Source organism: Meles meles, chromosome 6 (genome assembly GCF_922984935.1).
Source record: "Meles meles chromosome 6, mMelMel3.1 paternal haplotype, whole genome shotgun sequence".
Taxonomy (NCBI): Eukaryota; Metazoa; Chordata; class Mammalia; order Carnivora; family Mustelidae; genus Meles; species Meles meles.
Genome location: NC_060071.1, coordinates 71,991,614 through 72,010,412, shown reverse-complemented (window position 1 = coordinate 72,010,412; position 18,799 = coordinate 71,991,614). Strand labels below are relative to the sequence as shown.

Sequence of the window (18,799 nt, the reverse complement as noted above, 5' to 3'; positions counted from 1 at the left end):
GTCTAATATTAGAATTTAAAAAATTCTTCTCCATTTTTCATTACTCTAAAGCATTATAAAGCATTTTTCTTAAAGAGCTTATTGATTTGAACTGTTTTTACTTAAAATGTAAAATTATTTCAGGATGAAGATAGATTTCAAGAACTAAATGAGAGTGGAAATGTTAAAGATGAGACTATTCAACAGAAACTTTCTTCAAAAGTAGTAAGTGACTCCTTAAAAAGATAAGCAAAGTATTTGAACATCCTTTGAACTGTGGCTATGTTGAAAAGTATTACAGGTTAGCATAAAGACATGTGGGGCACCATGGTAGAGAAGAAAACCATGTATTTGGTACTTAATATTTATTTTCAACATAGCCAGAACAAAGATACTTTCCTGTAAAATCCATAGTTCTGTTGTGGACAAGAAAACACTGTTAATTGACTCATATCATTGAGCATACACAGTCCATTTCCTCTGTTGTTGCAAAACTTTACTTGGGAGTTATTTTGTTTTCAGGGCAAGATCCAGATAAGCATCACCAATTGCATTAAGCAGTTTGTCTCATTATTATTTCCCAGTCTGGAAGGATCTACCATCTCACTCTGTTCTTTATGGCATTGAATCCTCAAAGATTCCGGTCCAGATATAGTATAGAACATCCCACATTCTGGATTGCCTTTCCTTATGGTTAGACCTTTGTTAAATCACTAACAAATGTTTTTGTCTGGTTATCCTAGTTGGATGATTTACCTGAAAACTCACCAATCAATATAGTTCAGACTCCAATTCCCATTACAACCTCAGTTCCTAAACGTGCAAAAAGTCAGAAGAAGAAAGCTTTAGCAGCAGCCCTTGCCACAGCTCAAGAATATTCAGAAATAAGTATGGAGCAAAAAAAACTACAGGTATTTTTTCATATTTATGAACAGATGTAATTGGTAGGTTTGGCGGGGGATGCACAGAAGGAGTGACAGTCATAAATTGCCACACTTAAATGCCATCACAAAAAAATAAATGTTCCATTTACCTTGCAGGAAGCTTTATCAAAGGCAGCTGGAAAAAAAAATAAAACCCCTGTGCAGCTAGATTTGGGGGATATGTTAGCAGCTCTGGAAAAACAACAACAAGCGATGAAAGCACGGCAGATTACTAATACCAGACCTCTGGCATATACAGGTGATTTCACTATCTGAGCAATTTGCTGTTTGGTTTTGGTAATAGTTTTTGAATATTATTAATGTTAATTGCATCTATCTAGAAAATCCAGAGTCTACCTACCAGCTCCTTTCTTGTTACGCTCATAGCTCGCATCCTTGTATTACACTATAGTAGCCCACTATTACCTCCTCAGGCTATCTTAAAAGGAGTGATCTTTTAAAAATATAAACAGGATATATCACTGCACTGCTCAGAACACTGCAATAGCTCTTCCAGAGTCCTAAGGCCAGATCTTAGCTATCCTATGACCTTTTCCCCATCACCATTCTCTCTGACACAAACTGCTCTAGCCAGTCGGCCCCCTTGCTGTTCCACAGACACACCCAGCATGCTCCTAGCTCAGTATCTTTGTGCTTGGTATGTCTTTACCCTGAAACTCTTATATACCAGTGTGGTTTGTTCTCTTGTAGGTCTCTCTTCACATGTCAGTTGGTATACATTACGAAGTAGCTAATGTTTTTCTTCTTCAGGGGTTGAAATAAGAATCACAAGTAATTTGGCTTTATAACTTTTAAATTGGATACTGGGAAACATAGGAGTTATGATTGGGGGTGTGTGTGCACATGCGTATATATGTGTGTATGAGAGAGAATGACTGATTTGGCTTTCTACTGAAATGGCAATGTATATATTAGTAAACCTTGTCAAATTTAGAGCTCAGCAGCTCTTACGTGCTCCCTCATTTCTTTGCATAGCCTTTGTTGTAGAGGGAGAGGAATAAGATAAAGAAAAGGGAAAGACACCAACAAAAAGCCTGATGTTAAGAGGCGGAATTGGAATATTCTCTTTCTTCTGTTGTATGTAAAGGGTCTGTTGTTTTTAGACAAAAAGATAATTAACAGAGTAGAACTTTAATTCTGTATGCAAAATGTTTAAATCTATAGCTAGTTTCCTATCCAGTATAAACCTTAGCTTTACTTAGTAAAAAATAATATTGGATGTGTACTAAGCTTTTGAGTTGAATGTTGTTGAGTTGGGGAGAGTGGCAGTTCTATCTCCTTAAAGAGTAAAGAGGACTATAGCTGTGGAACTGAGAGTTAGCAGTGTTCTGGAGGCAGTATGGCCTCATGGCAACAAGCAGGAGCTTTGGAGTTAAGCTGCCTGGGATTGAATTCTGTTCTTCCATGCATTTCCTTGGCAAGTTATTTAACTTTGCTGTACTTCAATTTCCTGACATTAAGGTGGGGGTAATGATATAGTACCTGCTACAGGGTTGTTTTGAAGAGTCAATGAGGTGACGCATATGAAGTGGTTAGAAGAACATCTGGGTTATAGTCACTATAGTCACTGGGTTATAGTCACTGATTATTATGGAGAAGAGATTGTTAACCTGTGATACTTCAAATGGCTTCATTGTTATAACTTTGATTCATTGACCACATGCTGATATCTACAACTATAGATATCTACGTGGAAAGCATGGTGTCAAGGACTGTGGAATTATAGATTAAGGTATTCCTGTGGTCAAAGGTTTATAATCTAATTGAGGAGAAAGACATAAACAAATAACTAATAAAGAACAGTGCCTTAGGAAAGATGCCAGCCAAAGTTTTATGAACTTGCAGAAGAGAAGAGTGATTTGTGTCAACAGGGAGAAATGGGGAAGACGTTACAAATGCCATCACGTAGATAACATGTGGCCTGGGCTTTGAAGGGAGAGGATTCTTACCAGATGGAAATGAGATTAACCTCTAACCTGCCACCAGTGTTTAAGTTGGAAAGCATTGATTACAAAGAAATTTACTTTCTTGGGAAGTCCAAGAAAAGAATAAGACTATTGTAGATATATGAAAGGATTTGAGGAATTGGTGGCAGTTTTTGTTTTAAACTGATGGAATGTGAAAACAGGTCAAGGATGGCTCCATGACTCCAGACTCTCTTAGTTAGAGGATTATGGTGATTATGATGATATCAAACTAGGATCATAGAAGAAGAATTTTGTTGGGAAGAACAGACTCCAGCCCTCTTGTATTTGAAATGCTATTTAGGGAGAGTCTAGTGGTTCCTACTTAGTATGCAGTTATGTATGTTAGAAGTCAGTGAGGTTTTGGTTTTTTTTTAAAGATTTTTTTAAAAAATCTATTCTTTTGAGATAGAGAGGGAGTGCATGAGCAGGGGAGAGAGGCAGAAAGAGAGGGAGAAGCAGACTCCCCACTGAGGAAGGAGCCCAACATGGGGCTCAATCCCAGGACCCTGGGATCATGACCTGAGCTGCAGGCAGATGCTTAACCAACTGAGCCACCCAGGGACCCCAAAGCCCATGAATTTTAAATAGAGATGGATGTGTAGCTGTGGAAGTGCATAAGATTGTTGGAAGAAAGAAAAGTTAGGAAAAATACATTCAGGGATAAAGCCTTGTGGAATGCTCAGACTTAAAAGAGAGCAAGAGGAAGAATCAAAAAAATAGTTTTGAGAAAGAGTAAGAAAAATAGGAGAGTATAATATACAAGGTGAGGACAAAATTTTGAGGAAGAGGTCTTTCATATCAAATGCTGAAAAAAACTAGAATAGAGATTTAGATTCAGTGATTACAAGCTTGTACGTGATCTTGAAGGTAGTGGTTGTGAGCCTGTGGGTAGGTCAGAGGCCAGATTGTAATGATCTGGGAAGTGATAATGAGAAAGCGGACTATTTCAGGACCTCTGGGGAAGATGGTGGGGAAGGGAGAGCCCAGGCTTATCTCGTTGCTGGGATACAGCTAGGTAGTATCCATATCAGTATAAATAACTGATAAGGCAGACTATTGAGAAGTCTAATAAGGAAGGAAAGGGGAGTGATGGTACCTTAGCTTGAGGGGAAGCCATTCCGGGGAAGGTTTTGTTGAGTTGTCTGGTTTTTGGGTTTTTTGTTTTTCTTTCTTACATTACAGGAGACTTTAGCTTCTTAATGGGAGTTAGGGAAAAGAATCAGGGGTCAAGGAGGACCTTGAAAGATGCAAGGGGGAAGGGACACCAAAATCCTTGAGGAATTAATCCTGAGATGGGATTAAGAGGAGAGACAGTGATAAGCTTTGAACAGGATTTAGGATGCCTGCGGCTTCCCCGGGTGGGGGGGGGGGGGGCGCAGGGGGAAGGGCAGCGAGTGTTACAGGTTTATATCAGACATCCGCTCTCGGAAGTAGGAGGAAAGCTTTTCTGCTGCTAGAGTGAGGGTTGAGCTTAGCCTTTGGACCCGTTAAAGGACTGTGGTAGCCACTAGAGGGTAGAGGATATCAATCAGGTATAAAAGAACTACAAAAGTGTAAAAGAAGTACTAAGAGTGCAGCCAAACAGGAAAATCATTCTTCACTGGCAGGCTCAAATGAAGAGAGGAGTGACAGACTATGTGTTTTATATAAGGGTGATTCTTATGTAAGATTCAGTAGGAATAAGGAGAGGTGCAGAATTTTGAAATTGCAGAGGTAGAGTGGTACTGCTTAGAGACCAGTAAAGAATTGCATGCTTGCTGGTTGCTGTGGTGGAGTAGAACTAATAATTTATTTGTCCCTGCTTTGGATTGCTAAATTAGTTAAATGCCTTGGCTTTGTCATCTTTATCTTACGGAGGCTAAATGGATGCATAAAAGCTGTACCTGAGAGACACAGCATCGCCCTGCACTACTCCTTCTATTACAGTGTCTGTTTTTCCCACAAGAGGAGGATTTTCTTGTAGATTTATCGTTAGAAATTTTTGTAATATGTGGTGTTGGTCATAATAGTAAAACTAATGTTTTTGTTTGTTTTTAGTGGTTACTGCAGCTTCTTTTCACACTAAAGACTCTACTAACAGAAAACCTTTAACCAAAAGTCAGCCCTGTTTGACATCCTTTAATTCTTTGGACATTACTTCCTCTAAAGCAAAGAAAGGAAAAGAGAAGGAAATTGCAAAACTAAAACGGCCCACAGCACTTAAAAAGGTAAACCAAAGTCTGCTGGTGTTTATCTTACCAGATAAATAAGGATTTAAATCTGTTTTGCAAAAGTAGTTTGTGGTGTTTTTTTTTAGCCAACAGATTATTATGAGATAGCCCTAAGCATACATCTTATGAGGACTAGTTAATTGGGGGTTGGGGATATCATCAGCATCAGGATTATCTTTCTGTATTGAACAAGGCCCTGGAGGATGAATTCCTTCTGTAAGGTTAAAAAAAAAGTAAAACATTTAGCATCTGAAACGATGGACCTAGGAATCAGAAGCCCTGGATTCTAGTTCTAAATTATATAGTTTCAGGCAAACCTTTCCTACCCTTATCTTCTTCATCTGTAAGTCAAGATAATATCGGCCTTATTTAATTCAGTATTGTTAGGAGCAGAATGAGATGATCCATGCCCAGATAATTGAAAACTACAAAGTGTAAATCTATTGTATGACCTGGTTTCCACACTTTATATTTTATCCTTTTTTTGTGGAAACTCAGGATTTAAAGAGGGAAGCAAATGTGGTTTGATAGTTGTAGCATTATATAGCTTAATTGCCTGCCTTTATTTGGGATATAGTACTTCTTTCAACTACAGTGTCTAAAATTAACATTTACTTTTTTACCAGTCAGTTTCTTTGTAGCCAACTAAACATATAGCCAGCCAAACTCCTCATGTCCATTTGTAAGTGACCTTTAACTGTGTAGTAGTGAACATTTTCATCATTCAGTACATAAAGAGTGATCAGTAATTAAAGACCGGTAATGACTTTTAGGTTATTTTGAAAGAAAGAGAGGAAAAGAAGGGCCGTTTAACTGTGGACCATAACGTTTTGGGATCCGAGGAACCAATAGAAATGCACTTAGATTTTATTGATGATTTGCCACAGGAGACTGTTTCCCAGGAAGGTAAGATCACCCCTTTCTCCCTTATCATGGAATGGTGCAGAGTATTTTAATCAATAAGCCATCATTAGTTACTATCCTAATTGTAGGATATGCTCCATATTTATCTACGTTTACTTTTTGGGAGTGGTTTCTTTTGAAGATGCTTTTGTAGGGAGATATTTAAAAGGAGGGATGGGGCAGGTCTTAATATAGGATCTGTGACATTTTTAAGGCTTAAAGCCTGGTTTTATTTTAAGTACTAATGATTATGGTCTCATCAGTGTATCCTCTATAACTCATAGTTCTTTTCATTTTGTCTTCTCTTGTATTTAGAACATTACTGGCTGTTTTCCTCACAGGACCATTTTTCATTGGATTGGTTTTGTTGATATTCTTTCTCACTTTCATGAATTAATACATATACCATAGTGAGTGAGTAGAGACTTACAAAGCCTCTTGTAGAGCAGAATTCAGTTGGTCAGTAAGCTTCAGTCCCAAACGGTAGCCATCACATATGATTTTAGGTAGGACCTCAGCAAAACTGCACATTCCTTCTGATATTTTAACTACTGTTGAAGAGGGATTTTAAGAGATACCTGGCTAGGTCCCTTTTTCTGCTGGTATATGTGTATTCCTTTCTGCAACACATTTAAATCTGTTTTACATGTATTTACTGGCAGTGTTCCATAGTGTTTAGTGAAGATTTTGCTTCTAAAGATTGTTCAGCTAGGACATATTTGGTTAAGATTCCCCTTTACTCTCAATTAAATATCGTTTTCTTTGTATTTAGATTTATCCATTCATTAAAAAATGGATGAATTCAGCATTCATTTAGGTGTTTATTGAATGCCTATCATGTGTACTTCAGTAACTGGGTTGGGGGTTGGAAAGTCAAGAAATGTAATAAAGAGTGGATTGGAAAAAAAAAAAAAAAAGAATGCATTGGAGACAAGAAGATACATGTGTAACTTTGCTAACTAGTGGACTGGAATACAAATAATAACTCATTTCCTGAGTTTAGCTGTTTAGGAAAAAAGCACCAAATGAAGGAAGCAGTCAAGTTAAAAGATGGTATCTAAAAAAATGAGGCTGTCTTAGCACAGAAGCAAAGACCAAATGAGAGAAACTGGGGGTGGTGTCTAAAGAAATCAGGAGGGGTGTGGAGAGACTGAGTTAGGTAGAATTCATCATTGTCAGCAGCAGTGGGAATTTTAAGACAGTTAAGTGAAAAAAGAGATCAAGGAGATGGAGAATATGATCTGGAAAGAGGTTCAGAAGTTATTACCTTTGTTCTTCAATTTAATTCCTCTAGAATACATGTTTTATATCATTTGACTTTCTCATGTCTCCCAGACTGTGCTTCTTTTTTAAGAGTATGTTTTAAGAGATAATAGGAAGACTTCATTTTTGTAGAATATGAGAGATGTTTATGATATAAACAATACCCAACTTGTTAGCTTCTGGAGAATTTGAAAGTTACACAAAAGTAATGCTTTTCTAAGTAATGTTGATCAGTATATAGTTTTTCAGCATTTGAAGTTTCTAAATTTTTCCCCTACCCCCACATCTCCACAGATACTGGACTGAGCATGCCCAGTGATACTTCGCTTTCTCCAGCAAGTCAGAACTCTCCATACTGTATGACACCTGTGTCACAAGGCTCTCCGGCTAGTTCTGGGATAGGCAGTCCGATGGCATCTTCAACAATAACCAAAATCCACAGCAAAAGATTTAGAGAGTAAGTTTTAGTCTCATTATTGAGGTTGAATAGTTTAACTATCTGGATTGTGGCTCTGACTGCAGTATTGTCATTACCTGGTGGGTTGAGCATACAAAACTTCAAAGATACTTAAGTTTTTTTCAATTTTCTTTTAATAGCTAGTTTTATTTAAAGCATTTGACTTCTGTCAGCTATCAGTGTTCATGTGAAAATGCTTTGCCAGTAAATATATTCTTTTTATATCCGATAATATTTATAAAATCTCACCTCCCATCTTACATGCACACTGCCTTAATATGGGGTTTCTCCTCCTCAAATGCTTTTGCTTTTTTGTTTATATTGTTGGCCTTTCAGAAAAGAACCCCTCTCTAACCAATTAAAAACAAGTTTCTAAGACCCTGTTGCATGAAGTGAACCTATCACATAAAGCTTTTTATTTTTAAGCACTTTTCTGAGTTTTAAAATACCTATCAGTGGATAATATTGAGCTAATAGTTATTGCTATGAAGGATTTTAGGATTTTAAATTTGTGCAGATGCTACACTTAAAAATGATATATGAAAGAATCCCAGGGTGAAAGTAAAATCAGTATGAATCCAAACCATATTGGTTTGTTCTGTTCCTTTCTTTTTTTTTTTTTTTTTTTAAGATTTTATTTATTTATTTGACAGAGATCACAAGTAGGCAGAGAGGCAGGCAGAGAGAGAGGAGGAAGCAGGCTCTCCACTGAGTAGAGAGCCGGATATGGGGCTTCATCCCAGGACCCTGGGATCATGACCTGAGGCGAAGGCAGAGGCTTTAACCCACTGAGCCACCCAGGCGCCCCTATTCCTTTTTTTTTTAACTAAAGTGTAATGATACACAGTATTACATTAGTTACAGGCCAAATGGTATACTACATAGTGAGCTGACATTCATATATATTATGAAATGATCATCACTGTATGTTTTAGTTACTGTCTGTCACCATACAAAGTTATTAAAATATTTTTGACTTCTTTATTTTAAACTGGAAGTTTGTACCTCTTAATTCCCTTCACCTTTTTAACTTGTAACCCCACTCCCTTCCAATCTGACAACCACCATTTTGTTCTGTCTGTTTTTGAGTATGTTTCTGGTTTGTTCATTTATTTTGTTTTAGATTCCATGTATAAGTGAAATCATATGATATTTGTTTTTCTCTGATTTATTTCACTTAATATACCCTCTGGGTCCATCCATGTTGTTTCAAATGTCAAGCTCTGATTCTTTTTTATGGCCGAGTAATATGCCACACACAGTATATTCCACATATAGCTACAACCCCAACCCCATCCTTTTTTTTTTTTAGGTTTTAATATTTTTTTTTAATTTTTTTTATAAACATACAATGTATTATTAGCCCCAGGGGTACAGGTCTATGAATCACCAGGTTTACACACTTCACAGCACTCACCATAGCACATACCCTCCCCCATGTCCATAACCCCACCACCCTCTCCGTACCCCCCTCCCCCCGGCAACTGTCAGTTTGTTTTGTGAGATTTAGGGTCTCTTACGGTTTGTCTCCCTCCCTTCCTACCCCCAAAACCCCGCACGTTGCATCTCTACTTTCTCATATCAGGGAGATCATATGATATACAACCCCATCTTCTTTATTTATTCATCTATTTATGGACATTTAGATTGCTTCTATATCTGGATTTATCATAAACAATGTTGAAGTGGACATAGTGGTGCTTATATCTTTTTGAATTCATGTTTTTGTTTTCTTCAGGTAAATACCAGGAAGTGGAATCGCTAGATTGTATGATGGTTCTATTTTCAATTTTTGAGGACCTCTCTGGTGTTTTCTGTAGTGGCTACACCAGTTCATTCCCATGAATATTACATAAGGTTTCCCTTTTCTCCATGTGCTTGCCAACACTTACTTCTTGTCTTTTTGATTGTAGCAATTCTGACAGGTGTGAGGTGATAGCTTATTTGTATCTCATGGTTTTGATTTGTATTTCCCTGAAGATTAGCAATGTTGAACATCTCTTCATGTGTCTGTTGGCCCTCTTTATGTCTTTTCTGGAATGTCTGTTCAGGGCTTGCCTATTTTTTAGTCATTATTTGGGGGTTTTGGTGTTGAGTTGTAGGAATCCTTTCATGTATTCTGGGTATTAACCTCTCATTTGTTTTGTGTTTTTGGGGGGATAGTAACCTCTTATCTAACATGTCGTTTGCAATTATCTTCTCGCATTCAGTAGGGTGTCTTTTTGTCTTATTGATGGTTTCCTTTGTTGTGTAAAAGCTTTTTAGTTTGATGAAGTTTCATCAATTTTTTTTTTCTTTTTGCTCATTTTTGCTTTTGTTGCTCTTGCTTGAGGGGACAGATCCCAAAAAAATATTGCTAAGACTGATTTCCAAGAATTTACTGATGATGTCTTCCCATAGGAGTTTCCAGTCTTACATTTAGGCCTTTAATCCATTTTGAGATTATTTTTGTATATGGTGTAAGAAAGCGGTTCTTTTGCATTTCTTCTTGTGTGTTTCGTTCTTTTGCTGTAACTGTCCAGTTTGCTCAGAACCATTTTATTGAAGAAACAGTCTTTTCCCCCATTATCTATTCTTGTATTGTTTTGTCTTGGATTGACTGACCATTAAGTGTGGGTTTATTTCTGGTCTCTTTATTCTGTTCTATTCATCTCTGTTTTTGTGCCAGTACCACACTTTTCTGATGACTGTAGCTATGCAGAATAGTTTTAAATTGGGGTATGTACCTCCTGCTTTGTTCTTTCTCAAGATTGCTTTGGCTATTTGGGTCTTTTGTGATTCCCTACAAATTTTAGGATTCTTTGTTCTAGTCCTGTGGAAAATGCTGTTTTGATAGGGATTGCATTAAATCTGTAAATTCCTTTGTATAATGTGGACATTTAACAACATTAATTCTACCAGTCCATGAGCACAGTGTATCTTTCAATTAATGTCATCTTCAGTTTCTTTTATCAATGTCTTTTAGTTTTCAGAGTACAGTTTTTACACCTCCGTGGTTAAGTTTATTCCTAGGTATTTTATTCTTTTTGATGTAAATGGGATTGTTTTCTTAATTTCTCTTTTTGTTGGCTTGTTATTGTATAGAGGTGCAGCAGATTTTTGTGTATTAATTTTGTATCCTGTAGCTTTACTGAATTAATTTATTAGTTCTCATTGTTTTCTGATGTAGTCTTTAGTGTTTTCTACACACAGTATCATTTCATCTGCAGATAGTGGCAGTTTCAATTCTTCCTTACCAACTTGGATGCCTTTTATTTCTTAATCTTCTCTGATTGCTATAGTTAAAAATTTATGGTACTATGCCGTATAAAAGTGGCAAGGCTGAGCATCTTTGTCTTGTTCCTGACTTTAGAGGAAAAGCTTTCAGCTTCTCTTGTTGAGTATGGTATTAACTGTGGGTGTTCAAATATGGCCTTTATTATGTTGAGGTATGTTCCCTGTGTATCTACTTTGTTGAGAATTTTTACGATAAATGGATGTTGAATTTTGTCAAATGTTTTTTCTGTATCTGTTGAGAAGATCATAGGATTTTTAGCCTTCATTTTGTTAATGTGTATGACGATTGGTTTGTTGATATTGGATTATCTCTACATCCCTGGAATAAATGCCATTTTGATCATGGTGTGCAATTATTTTAACATATTATTGAATTTGGTTTGCTAATATTTTGTTGAGGATTTTTGCTTCCATGTTCATTAGGGATATTGGATATTCTTTTTCTGTAGTGTCTGTCTGGTTTTGGCATCAGGGTCTCATAGAAGGAATTTGGAAGTGTTCCTCTTAGTTTTTGGAATAGTTTGAGAAGAATAGGTATTAACTCTTCTTTAAATGTGTATCGAGGGGCACCTGGGTGATTCAGTTGGTTAAGTGTGTGCCTTCTGCTCAGGTCATGTTGGTTCTGGGGTCAACCCCCGAATTGGGCTCCCTGCTCAGCAGGAGTCTGCTTCTCCCTCTGCCTCTCCCACCCTGCTTGTGCTCTCTCTCTTGCTCACTCTCTTTCTTTCTCAGATAAAAAAGATCTTTAAAAAGAAATTTCTTTTTTTTTTTTTTAAGATTTTATTTATTTGACAGAGAGAGATCACAAGTAGGCAGAGAGGCAGGCAGAGAGAGAGAGAGGAGGAAGCAGGCTCCCTTCTGAGCAGAGAGCCCGATGTGGGACTCGATCCCAGGAACCTGAGATCATGACCTGAGCTGAAGGCAGAGGCTTAACCCACTGAGCCACCCAGGTGCCCCCAAAAAGAAATTTTAAAAATAAATCTGTAATAGAATTCATCTTTGAAGCTATCTGTCCTAAATCTGTAATAGAATTCATCTTTGAAGCTATCTGTCCTGGGCTTTTGTTGGGGTTTTTTGGATTATTGTTTCTCTTTTATTACTAGTAAACAGTGTTCAGACTTTCTACTTCTTAATGATTCAGTTTTGGAAAATTGTGGGTTCCTAAGAATTTAACCATTTCTTCTCAGTTGTCCAGTTTATGGATATATAATTTTTAATAGATTTTTATTTATTTTATTTGACAGAGATCACAAGTAAGCAGAGAGGCAGGCAGAGAGAGAGGAGGAAGCTCTCTGCTCAGCAGAGAGCCTGATGCGGGGCTTGATCCCAGGACCCTGAGATCATGACTTGAGGTGAAGGCAGAGGCTTTATCCCACTGAGCCACCCAGGCGCCCCTGGATGTATAATTTTTCATAGTAGTCTTATGGTTTTTTGTATTTCTGTGGTGTCAGTTGTAATTTCTCTTTTATTTCTGATTTTGTGTATCTGGGCCCCCTTTATTTTCTAGATGAGTCTGACTTAAAGGTTTATCATTATTGTCCCTTTTTTTAAAATTAACTTTTTTATTGAAGTATAGTTGATTCACAATATTACATTAGTTTTGGGTGTATAACAAGTCTGTATGTTATGTTTACCACAAGCATAGTTACCATCTGTTACCATACAGTGCTATTACAATACCATTGACTATATTTCCTATGTTGTACCTTTTACCGCCATGACTTATTCATTCCATTACTGAAAGCAGATATCTCCCCTCCTCTTCACCCATTGTGCCCATCTTTCCACCCTTTACCCCTTGGTAAAGTTCATTCTTAGTATTTATGGTTCTGTTTCTTTTTGTTTTTTGTTTTTTTTTAAAGATTTCATTTATTTATTTGACAGAGAGAGATCACAAGTAGGCAGAGAGGCAGGCACAGAGAGAGGGGAAGCAGGCTCTCTGCTGAGCAGAGAACTCGAGGCGGGGCTCGATCCCAGGACCCTGAGATCATGACCTGAGCTGAAGGCAGAGGCTTAACCCACTGAGCTACCCAGGCGCCCTGTTTCTTTTCTTTTCTTTTTTTTTTTTTTTTAATTTGTTCACTTGTTTTGTTTTTTTTGATTCCACATTGTAAGTGAAATTATATGGTAGTTTTTCTCTGTCTGACGTTCTTAGCATAATACTATCTAGGTCCATATAAATATTATTTATCTTCTCAGAGTGTGGTTCTTGGTTTCATTCATCTTTTCTGTTGTGTCTTTTTCAGTCTCTGTTTTATTTGGTTCCTCTCTGATACTTACTTATTTACTTCTTCTGCTCACTTTGGGCCTTGTTTGTTCTTTTATGTGTAAGGTTAGATTGCTTATTGGAGATTTTTCTTGTTTCTTAGAGTAGGCCTGTATCACTATAAACTTCTCTCTTAGAACTGTCTGTACCCTGTCCCACAGATTTTGGAAGTTCTGTTCTCATTTTCATTTGTCTCAAGATATTTTTTTTTTTTTAAAGATTTATTTATTTGACAGAGAGAAATCACAAGAGAGGCAGGCAGAGAGAGAGGAAGGGAAGCAGGCTCTCCGCTGAGCAGAGAGCCCAATGTGGGACTCGATCCCAGGACCCCGAGATCATGACCTGAGCTGAAGGCAGCGGCTTAACCCACTGAGCCACCCAGGCGCCCCGTCTCAAGATATTTTTTAATTTCTTCTTTGATTTCTTTGACCCATTGGTTGTTTATTTGCATTTGTTTGGCCTCCTCATGTTTGTGTTTTTTTCCAGTTTTTATCCCCCTTGTAACTGATTTCTAGTTTCATCCCTTTGTAGTTAAAAAGATGCTTGATATGATTTCAGTCTTCTTAAATGTACTGAGACTTGTTTTGTGAGCTAACATGTGATCCACTCTGGAGAAGGTTCCATGTACACTTGAAAGGAATGTGTTTTTTGCTGTTTTGGATGGAGTGTTCTTTATATTTGTATTATGTCTATCTGGTCTAATCTGTTGTTTAAGGCCATTGTTTCCTTACTGATTTTCTCTTTGGATGATCTCTCTGTTGATGTAGGTGGGGTGTCGTTATGTTACTATCAGTTTCTACCTTTGTGTCTATAAATATTTGCTTTATATGCTTAGGTGCTCCTATGTTGGATACATAGACATTTATAATTATTATATCCTCTTGTTAGATTGGTCCCTTTGTCATTATTTAATGTCCTCCTTTGTCTCTTTATAGTCTTTGTTCTAAAGTCCATTTTATCTGATGTAACTATTCCTACCCTAGCCTTCTTTTCATTTCTGTGTGCTTGGAATATCTTTTTTCATCTTTTCACTTCCAGTCTGTATGTGTCTTAGGTCTGAACTTAGTCTTTTTTTTTTTTTTTTCTTAGAGATAGAGAATGAGAGTGCATGAACAGCAGGTGTATGATATGGAGGAAAAGCAGAGGGAGAGAGAGAATCTTAAACAAACTGCGTGCCCAGCACAGAGCTTGATGCAGGGCTTGATCTCATGGCTGAGATCATGACCACAGCTGAAACCAAGAGTCTTAGGCTTAACTGACTGAGCCACGTAGGCGCCAGTTGAGTCTCTGATAAGCAGCATATTGATGGGTCTTGGTTCTTTATCCGTTCAACCACCCTGAGTTTTTGATTGTAGTATTTCTTCCATTTACCCTGTAATTATCAGTAGGTATGTAGTTATTGCCATTTTTTTGTTTTGTTTTTGTAGTTCTCTGTTCTTTGTTTTTTGTTTTTTTCCTTGATCTCTTCCCTTGGGATTTGATGACTTTCTTTTGTGTTATGTTTAGATTCCTTTCTCTTTATTTCCATTGTATTTATCATAGGTTTTGGTTTGTTTATCATGAATTTCATGTATAATATTCTATGTATGTAAGTTTAAGTTGATGATTTCTTAAGTTCAAACACATTCTAAAAGCACTGCATTTCCCCCTACCCTTCAGTGATTTATGTTTTGACATCCTGCTTTATGTATTTATATCCCTTAACAAAATACTGTAGACATCATTGATTTTACTATTTTTGTTTTTAACCTTCATACTAACTTTATAAGTGGTTGATCGGCACTACCTTTGCAATATGTTTGCTTTTACCAGTGAGCTTTTTTTCTTTTATAATTTTTAGTTGTGGCTTTTTCTCTTCCACTTAACTAAGTCCCTTTAACATTTCTTATAAGGCCAGTTTAGTGTTGATGAGCTCCTTTGACTTTTGTCTTTAACTCTTAATCTTGTCTTCAGTTCTGAATAATGATGTTGTCAAGTAAATTTCTTGGTTGTAGGTTTTTTCCTTTCGGTACTTTGAGTATATGATGCCATTCTCTTCTGCCTGCAAAGTTTCTTTTGAAAGATCAGCTGATGATTTCATGTATATTCTCTTGGACATAACTAATTGCTTTTCTCATGCTGCTTTTAAGATTACCTCCTCATCTTTAATTTTTGACATCTTCGTTATTACATTTCTTAGTGTAGCTCTCTTTGGGTTAATCTTGTTTTTGGCTTCCTGTGCTTCCTGGACCTGGATATCTGTTTTCTTCCCCAGGTTAGGGAGGTTTTCTGCCATTATTTTCTCAAATAAGCTTTCTACTACTTTTACTCTTTTTTCCCCTTATGGTACTGCTGTAATGTAAATGTTAGTCTGCTTGATGTTTTCTCAGAGTTATCTCCTAAACTTTACTCATTTTTAAAAATTGTTTTATCTCCATGCTGTTCAACTTGGGTGACTCTCACTACCCTGTCTTCCAGATCACTGATCATTCTTCTGCATCATTTGAAATGCTTTTGATTCCCTCCAGTGTATCATTTTATCTTCTGCTCTGATGAGTTCTTTTTGATAGTATCCATTGAAGTTCTCACTGTGTTCATCCATTCTGCTTGAGTTCGGTGACATCTTTATGACCATTACTTTGAACTCTTTATTAGGTAGTTTACTTATCCCCATTTCATTTCATTCTTTTCTCAGGTTTTGTCTTGTTCTTTTCATTTGAAACATGTTTCTCTGTGTTCTCATTTTGTCTGACTCTCTTTGTTTCTATGTGTTAGATAGATTGGCTATGTCTCAGAGCCTTAATGGAGTGACGTAATGTAGAAGACATCCTTTGTATCTTGAAGCACAGTCTCCCCTAAGTGCCCAGAACCAGGCACTTCAGGGGTGTCCCCCTTGTGGACTACACATGTCCTTTTGTTATGGCTGGGCTGTGACTGCTGGGTTCGCACAGGTAGATGGGTTTGGCCTCAGATGCAGCTGGCTGAAAGGCCCTGCCTTTTTTTTTTAAGATTTTATTTACTTCTTTGACAGAGAGAGATCACAAGTAGGCAGAGAGGCAGGCAGAGAGAGAGAGGAGGAAGCAGGCTCCCTGCCAAGCAGAGAGGCCGATGCAGGATCAGTCCCAGAACCCAGAGATCATAACCTGAGCCAAAGGCAGAGACTTTAACCCACTGAGCCACCCAGGTGCCCCAAGAAAGGTCCTGCTTTAGTAGTTGGAGGGGCACTTTAGTGGTCGGGGCTGTAGCTACTTTAGGAGGTGCCAGACTGAAGTTCCCTGCTGCATGGCAGGGCAATAGCTGCTTTGTAGGGCTGTTCATCCCACTCAGGGTCACTTGCTGAGTGTGGTGGAATGGGAGTTTTCCTTTTCCAGGAAAATGTTCCCATAGATCCCTGCCTCTCCTGCACATGTCCTGGAGTTAGCAAATCTTCACATGTGGCCCAGGTGCTTTTCAAAATGCTGCCTCTGTGTTGGGTCTCAGAGCTGGTGAGTTAGTGCCTGTGCCCTTTAAGATTAGAGTCTCAGCTTCCTTTAGCCCTCTGGCCTTCCTGGAGTTAAGCCCCATAGATTTTCAGAGCCAGTGGTTATGGGGTCTCATCTTCCTGACACAGGTACCCAGGGTGGGCACACTTGATATAGAACTTGAACCTTTTGCTCCTTAGGAAGGATGGCCTCTGTGTTTGTGATATTCGTCCTGTCTAGGAACCACTGAGCAGGAGATATGGGTCCTGACTAGAGCTCTTTTCTGCCATTCCTGTCTTTTTTCTATCTTGAGTTATGGAAGAGCTGTTTTTGCTATTTGTCAGGTCATTCTCAGAAGGTTGTTCTATCTGATGTAATTTTGTTGTGTCTGTGGGAGGAGATGAGCTTGGGATCTTCCTGTTCTGCCATCTTGATCCTCTTCTTTATACTGTTGTTTTTGAGCTAATTCTTTTTGTCTGGATTTGGAAAGTTAATTAAATGTCAAGTAATAGATGTGGAGCAAAGGAAACAGTTGGGGAGTAAAATGTTGCAGTATGAAGTAAATAGCTTGAAAGAAAAGCAGAATGAAAAAAACTGCATTTTTGATGTTCTATTTTCTAAGTGCATTCTTTTATTTTGCAAACTTTGATAATTTTTTCTCAGTCTATATCTTCTTAAGTAGTGTCAGACTTATTTATTTATTTATTTAAACACTACTTATTTAAACATTTTTCACATAAAGAAAAAAATTTTCCAAAACAATTTTTTTTTCCACTGAAGAAGGGCACTCCCGTATTTTTCTACTGTATAATATATAATTCAAAAGTGGAAGAAGTTTACTTGCCTGGTTAGTTTTAGATTAGAAGTTATACCAATAGTACCTGTTTATAGTAGAGGTTAAGGATGAGAACTTGAGAAATACAATATATAGGGAGTAAGTAAACTTGGATAACTTCCTTATCCCTGCAGGTAAGTACTATAAGGACCTCACTCACTGCCTCTCTGTTGCTCAAATTATAGCCATACATAATCTCACAAAGGGCCTCATTCAGTTGCTTTGCTTGCTGTAAGGGCATGTGACTTTTACCTCAAGGTTTCTTTGATTTTGGCTTCAGTTTAATTACTGAGTTCATGCTCCACAGCCATAGATTTTCAGACTTACTGGAGCTCGAAGAAGCCAATTCCCAGAGATTGTGACTTAGCAGTGTGGAGGATGACTTGGTTGGTATGAGGGCATTCAGTTAGCTTTTGGGAAATTATTTTTCTTTCCTACTAGGAAAATCATTGGTATTTACTGGAGTGGAATTACTTTGTATCTTCTTATCAGAAATATTATATCTCTTTTTATCAAATAACAGGTTAACATTTGATTTATAGCCTTAATAATTTAATAATTGGGAGTTTGGATAGTACATACCTGAGGATAATCCAACCTTTCCATAAAAGCCAGTTTGTTACAATTAGGAAAACTCTTCTCTTTTTCTAATTTGCAATAGAATTTAAGAGATTTTAAAGAGTTGATTTTTCAATGAAAACCTCTTTCTGGATTTTTTTCCCAAATTAGGATGGACTTACCTATTTTGTGCTTCCTTTACAGGTATTGCAATCAGGTTCTTTGTAAAGAAATTGACGAATGTGTGACTCTTCTTCTTCAAGAGCTCGTCAGTTTTCAGGAACGTATCTATCAAAAAGATCCTGTGAGAGCAAAAGCAAGGAGACGACTGGTTATGGGCCTAAGGGAGGTTACTAAACATATGAAGTTAAATAAGATCAAGTGTGTTATAATTTCTCCAAACTGTGAAAAAATCCAGTCGAAAGGTATGAACATTGTACTTTTGAAGTGTTTTGGTATTTATTTAGTATAATTGTAGGATATACAATGAATTTTAAAGTGAAAGCCATATGTCTTTCTTTGCAGAGTTTAGGTATAAAACAATGTTGAATATGAGGAAAGAAAGTGAAATCTTTTAGTACCTCAAATTAAGTAATAAAATTGAGATTGGACTGTAAAGAAATCCTAGTTTATCAACACTAGTGAAGGATTTAAGTTGGCTCAACCAAGTGTCCCTTCTGTTGTAATCGGAGTGAAGACTT

The 18,799-nt window shown here is 37.3% G+C and overlaps 1 protein-coding gene across 2 annotated transcripts in view; it reads left to right on the top strand.

Moving 5' to 3' along the window:
- SECISBP2L (SECIS binding protein 2 like) overlaps nt 1–18,799 on the top strand; it is a 60,999-nt gene that overhangs the window by 27,479 nt on the left and 14,721 nt on the right. For both annotated transcript variants that reach the window (XM_046008724.1, XM_046008726.1), the window contains 7 exons: nt 124–204; nt 723–890; nt 1,020–1,161; nt 4,928–5,097; nt 5,874–6,006; nt 7,561–7,723; nt 18,303–18,523. In XM_046008724.1, the coding sequence (XP_045864680.1) occupies nt 124–204; nt 723–890; nt 1,020–1,161; nt 4,928–5,097; nt 5,874–6,006; nt 7,561–7,723; nt 18,303–18,523 (1,078 nt within the window). The remainder of the gene's footprint in view (nt 1–123; nt 205–722; nt 891–1,019; nt 1,162–4,927; nt 5,098–5,873; nt 6,007–7,560; nt 7,724–18,302; nt 18,524–18,799) is intronic.